General features: G+C 60.8%; 2 protein-coding genes across 2 annotated transcripts; both read right to left on the bottom strand.

Moving 5' to 3' along the window:
• Positions 1-381: 381 nt before the first annotated feature.
• Positions 382-2031, bottom strand: LDBPK_330980 (hypothetical protein, conserved; the record flags this gene model as incomplete). The annotated part of the gene is made up of 1 exon (XM_003863874.1): positions 382-2031. The coding sequence occupies one exon, from the start codon at positions 2029-2031 to the stop codon at positions 382-384; it is 1650 nt and encodes a 549-aa protein (XP_003863922.1).
• A 3743-nt stretch (positions 2032-5774) lies between these two features.
• On the bottom strand, positions 5775-6131 carry LDBPK_330970 (hypothetical protein, conserved; the record flags this gene model as incomplete). Its single annotated transcript, XM_003863873.1, has 1 exon — positions 5775-6131. One exon carries the CDS (start codon positions 6129-6131, stop codon positions 5775-5777), a length of 357 nt encoding a protein of 118 aa, XP_003863921.1.
• Between the last annotated feature and the right edge of the window lie 110 nt (positions 6132-6241).

Here is a 6241-nt window from a genome sequence, read left to right as displayed (position 1 = left end):
GCCAGCGCCAGAGGTGGCTCGGCATTTGGCAGGGGATAGGGGAGGGGATAGTGCATGACTTCCTCCGACCGAGAGAGTGGGGGGGGGGGAAGGTGCGCTGGGCCCGGAGATGCCACGCACTGAGGTGCGCCCACACCCCGTCGTCGGTGAAATCGCAGAGACAGAAGCGAAAAGGTCACGTGCGCTATGAACGGTTCCTGAGAGCAAAACTGTAAGATCAACAGAGGAGGCAGCAGCATGAGAATAGCGGCTGTAGTGGTGGCGTGTAAAGCTGAAGCAGCGTCGAGACGCACAGAGAGAGTGCTGCCGCGGCTGTTGCCCTACCGATCCGTGCGAAGGCGTTTTCTGTGCTTCTAGCGCTCGCACAAACTCCGCACCTCATCAGAATCCGAGCTGGCTCATGGTGTCCATGAATTTCTTCTTTGCTGCGGTCGGCTTCTTCGTCAGGGTTGCAGCCTTGGCAGGTGGTCGGGCAGTCTTCTTTGCAGCATCCATTGCGCGCGACGTGGACGCGATTGCCTTCGCAGGTGCTGAGGGCACTAGTGGAGCAGGAGGAGCTGAAGACGGCAGCGAGTCGGTTGGTGATGGCGACAGGCCTGCGACAGAGGCCGTTGTTGTGGGCTCCTTACCCCCGCTGCTCGTGGCTTTGCGAATCATCTTTGTGTTTTTCGCCTGCCCCGCCTCCAATTGCTGATCGGCGATCCGCACATGTGCATCGTCGATGATAGACTGGGATGGCAACGGTGGCCGTATTCGCAAGGTCGATGAAGCCACCTCTGCATGCTTTGTGACTGCCGCACTGGGGCTGCAAGCGACAGTGGCGGTAACCCGAAAGTTCGTTGAGCTTGGTGGAGGTGCCCCCTTGGCATAGACTCGCAGCACGCTTTTCTTCAGTGGGCCACTTGGCACCAAGCCCTGCAAACTCTTGTGGGCTAAGCTAACAGTCGTTGGCACCTTCACTGTTGACGCCTTGGTCGCCTTTCCAGCGCCCGCAACGCCAGGCAATGGCGTCGTGCTGCGTGTCAGCGAGAGAGCCAGCCGTTGGGTGACTTGAGATGCCAAGCTGCTCTGCTGATGCACCGCTGCAGTGGCGCCAGAGCCAGCGCGCACAATCACGTTCGCCTCTGCCCTAGTCTCTTCCATCCTGCCGCGACGGAGTCGTTTACTGCGCCTGCGGCAGCGACGGTTTCGCCGGGGCACTCGGGCCTCGGTCAATACAGCCGCTGAAGTTTGTTCAACCCATGCAGCGCACGCCTCCCGTGCGGCGTGCTGTGTAAACAGTGAAGCGTTCTCAACGGTGCTTCTGACCGCGATGTCGTTCTGCTGCTGCCCACCCGTGGCGATCCGAGAGAGCGTTGCGTTTCTCTTCGCCGCGCGTTGGGCTGTGTCGAGACAGCGAAGGCAGCACAGCATGAATCGTCTGCGTATGATGGAGAGACGTGAGGGGCGCAGCTGACGTCGCACACGGCACTCCTTGACTGTGGCGAGTGTAGTTCGGCCTGTTTTGAGCTTGGACAGCTTGGGCGCGCTGCCGCTGCTGAGCCACACACCGCAGCGAGGGCACCAGCATCGACGCACCAATCGCAGTAGCCACACCCGCATGTACCAGGGGCTATGGACTCCTGCGCGCTGAGTGGCAAGATTGCCTTTGCGAAGGACCGGATGCACGCACGGGCCGAGTGGCTTAGCGAGGCCGCGCTGGACTGCGTGAGAGCCGTAGTGAGCGGATAGGTCACGGTGCACATCCGCCATGAAGGAAAGCGGCGCGAAGGCGGCAGAAGACAATGAAGGCACCAAAGGCGGACCTTTAGCATGCGTACCCGCACCGACGTCAGCAGCAGCGGTTGAAATGCAAGTGAGTGCTGCAGGGCTCACCTCTAGCGCGACCTGGGACAGCCGGCCGCACAGCTGTGCTCCAAGCTCCTGGGAGCGGCGCGCAAGAGAGCGTGTGCCCCTGTTCTTTCCGGCGCCTCGTCGCGAGTACGACAGGCTATCGAAAAATGAAGCAGAGAAAGGCGAAGAGGACGGCATCTTGCATGCCCTCGTGTGCTCGCCACCACAAGAGAAAAAAAAATGAGAGTGGAGGCAACACAGGAGCTAACCACCAGGGGTGCGGTTAATTGATCTGCGCGGATTGCACACTGGCCCACGCGCTCGTGGGAGGGGGACCTCAGTCCTAGAAGTGCTTTGTTTTATGTGTGCAGGTGCATGGGGTGGTGGCTCGTGGGGCAGATAGAGAAGTACAGATGGAGAGACGGCAGGTGACCGGGAGAGCGGAACATCTTCCTCGCGTTGGTGGCAACTGCCCGCGCTGGTGTCCCTTTCCACGCGTCCACGACATCCCCGAATGCGCCGCGCTGACGCTGGCAAGGTGAAGGGTGAGCAGGGGCTCGGGAAAGTCATTTGGTGCGCTTTTTATGCGTGCAGGAGCTGACATGGCGACTCCAAACACTCACGATGATGTTGGAGCCACTCGTAGCTCGCCGACGCTGCAGCTTCGCGTGTGTGTGGAAGTGAGGGGGTGGTGGTGGTGGTGGTCGTGGTGGGCATACGCCATCATCCGGAATGTTCCTTCGCGTATGAGTGCGGCGAGCGCACTTGAGCAGGACACAAAACACACCGAAAAGAGGGAGAGCACACATGCACAGAGCATGCGCGCACAAAAGAAAAGCACAACGAGAAGGAAAGACGATCCAGCACAAGCATGGCAGTACTTTACATCGTGGGGGTCCACAGAGAGAGTGCGAGGGGAGGGGAGGGGGTGCGCGCTGGGCCCGGAGATGCCACGCACTGAGGTGCGCCCTCACCCCGTCGTCGGGGAGGGAGGAGGAGTTGCTGAATAACAAGAAACAAAAGGCAGAGGAGGCAGCCGCTCGTCTGACCCAGAGAGATGGCATAGAGGTGGCGATCACCTGCGCTGATGAACGCTGTTGCACGACATGGAAGCAGCGAGCGGTGTCGTGCAATCCTCCTTCGTCAGCCTGTTAGCAGCGCGTCTCAGCTCCAGCTGCACATCCGCCATCTGAAAGACGGAGCCTTTCAGCGTTTCCAGCAAACGTTGATGGCTGAGGTAGAGGAGCTCCTGTGGGTCTATGTACCAGCTGAGAAAGCGACGAATTGCGGCTTGCTCGCGCTCAGCATACGACTCGGCAGTAGTTGAGGGCGAAGAAGGCTCCGCGCACTTCGTCATCACCTTGCTCGACCAGCCTCGGCGCTTGTTAAACTCGGACTCCAAGCGCAGCTCCTCTCCGGCGCTCAGTCGGGCGCTGCGTGGCCTCTTCTCCGAAGCGCTATCGGCGGCGGTGCCGTTTGAGTTGCCCTCCTTGCGCCGCACGTGAGACGCAAACACGCTGTCCCACTCCTCAGTCTGTCTCCACTGAGCAAAGGAGCGACGCCGCACGGCCCACTGGGCGGCGATGAACGAACGCTTGTAGCTCACCGAGGTGAGCATGTGGTCCTGCAGAATGCTGTTCGCCACCGCGTCAAGCCTCTCCAGCGCCGTTGGCAGCGGTCGGTATTGCTGCAGCTTCAGTCGCGCATCTACCTCCAGCTGGCGCCACAAGCGCACCATCCGCCGTACCGCCCGCTCCATCACGGCGAGGCAGCGACGAAAGAAGCGTTGCAGCACGTGGACGGCACCCACGGCGACGAGCATGCGACGCCGCTGTTCATATTGAATGCAGTACACCACAAGGGTTCCGTAGATCGCGTGCATCGCCTCGTCGAGTATGTCCGGCATCACTATTTGGGCAAGCCGCTCCTCCACTATGGCAATCCGTGTGGCATCTCGATCCCGCTCCGCTGTGCCCAGCGAGACCGGCGTCGCAGCGCTAGAGGATGAGGCGACGGAGACCCCCTTACCGGAGGTTGCTTTCAGCGAGGTGCTAGGGCGCAGGAAGCTTACGCGGGCAGTAGATGCGGAGGGGCTCACAGTCGCCACGGACAACTGTGTTCCACTCCCGGGACCTCTTCGGACCTCCTTCGTCGTCTCCTGTGAGCTGCCCAAGAGGTGCCCCAGCGAAGATCCCGCCACCATGAGGAGGCTGTGCCGCATATCATGCAAAAAGACGTCCAGCGGTGTCGCAAGTGTCACGCAGCCCGGTAGCGCAACGAGTAGGCACATTGTGATGGTGCTCTCGGGGAGAAGCTGGTATGGATTGGGCCGTAGATGTGCTAGCTGCCGTGGCAGGAGGGAGAAGCACTGGACCACAACTGCGTCGACGCTGCCACCACTCGCGCTGAGGGGTTGTTGCTCATCGCCGACGATGCTGCACTCGGCTGATACGGGGATGTACTCTCTCACAAGCAGTAACCACGGTGACGGCGAGCCGCGCGGGTGCTTGGTGACGCTGTCTCCGCTCCCCGCGTCATCTGCGCGAGACGCCGCCAGCACAGATGCATCGGCCGCAGGTGCCTGTAAAACTCGAACCTCCTCACGGAACGCGTGACCTCCGAAAAGGTAGCGGTTCGTCGCCGGGTCGAACAGCAGATTGTCGAAAAACAATGGTGGCTGCGAGGTGGCAACTGCTAAAACCTTGTTCCAGTCGGCATGGCTGGAGGAGTTGCGGTGCGTCACCGGGGCCGGGCTTCTCGCGGGCGACGGGTCCGGCAAGAACACGGCGGTGTTCAGCGACTGCGACCGCGAGGCGGCAACTAAAGAAGCGTCCCTGGCAAAAGTGAACTTCGAGGAGGACGTCCGCGGCTGCCAGCGGGGACGAAACCCCTTCGAAGCCGTCATCGATGCTCGCTTCGTACTGGAGTTGAGGAGGGTGTCCGCCGCCGAGCGCTGCGCAGCATTTAGCGCAAGCGCGTCGGCTGGGGGGCCGAACCATTTCTCTGGGAAGCTATACGAGTATGACGGGCTGCTGGCAGCGGCGCCCGCGGCGCGAATTGCTTGGTCGACGAAAGTCCCGCTAAAGCTCGCGCGAGGCCGACGGCGCAGTTCCAACAGGGGTGGTGAGCAGCGACTGTGCCGAGATCCGTCCGGTGGTGCCGACGACGGCAATGCCAGCGTGGAGGGCACCTGTGCCATAATCTTAGAGCCTCTTTGGGAGTGCGACGACGGTGAAACGGTGCTGCGCGTTGCCGCGCCATGCGCTGATGAGGGTGCCGACATTCCCGACACCCAATCAGCACCGCTCCCCGACGACGACCTCGAGCTTAGTGCAGATCGATCTGCATCGCCAGCAACGAAAGACGCAACCGGAACGCTCACGCTGGCCGTGCTGACGTTGTGCTCCTCTGCACGGCCCCCACTCGTCATGATGTACTCACTCGCCACGGGATCTTCCATTGCATCCTGCAACGCAGCCGCCTCGATCTGCGCTGCCGTGTGGCGCAAGAGTAAGGCAATGCTGCGCAGAGTGGCCTCGCTGAAGAGACGCTGGTTACTTGTGAGCGCGAGCGCGGCGGCAGTGATAGAAGAGGGTGTCTGTGTCCCAAGACGTGACGACAGACGCCGCCATGAAGTCAGCGAACCAGCCTCCGAAGGCGATCGCGCAGAATCATCACTGCGAAGCGCTGCCTTCTTCAAGAGCGGAGCGGAGTCCTCACCGTTCATCACGCGGAAAGTTACACCTCTTCCAACCAATGGCCAACAGGCTTTTCTAAACGATGGAGTCTGACCTTCTCGCCCTTTTTCGTTGTTGTTGCAGACGATACTGCCGTGCGAGCAGCGTGTTGGATACGTGTGTGTGCGTGTGCGTGTGTTGGATGGGGGCATTTGTGGCATGAGAGTGGAGGCAAGAGGAGAGTGCAGAGAGAAGGCGAAGGCATCAAGCAGGAGAGAGCACAGTGACGCACTGCATTTTCCACATATAGCCGCATGGACGGGTTGCTTGCACACAATATAAAAATAAAAAATATTCGCGTTCGAGTGTCGCCGCCGAATCCACGCAGAGGCGCGCACACACACACATGTGCAAACCCGATTCGTAGCGCGCGCCCGAGAGTGTGAGCCAGCTTGGCGGCAACACACCAACCCGGCGCGGCTGCTCGTCCCCTCCGCCATAACCTTCTCTTCTGCGTCCGCGAAAAGGAAGGGAGAGAGACGAAGAAGCGCACAGTCCCCTCGCCCCATAACAAGAGTGCCACCTCTTGACGCATACCCTCCATGGTTCACCACGCGACATTGATGCGATGGGAGAGAGACGGAGGCACCGGGGCGTAGGGCTGACGGCAGCACCGCAACGCACACACGCACACGCAAAGCAAGTGCGCCTAAGAGTGCATGTGGATGTTC

This window comes from Leishmania donovani, chromosome 33 (assembly GCF_000227135.1).
Source record: "Leishmania donovani BPK282A1 complete genome, chromosome 33".
NCBI classification, from domain to species: Eukaryota; Euglenozoa; class Kinetoplastea; order Trypanosomatida; family Trypanosomatidae; genus Leishmania; species Leishmania donovani.
Note: the sequence above shows the minus strand (reverse complement) of the source record. Positions and strands in the feature narration are given on the sequence as shown.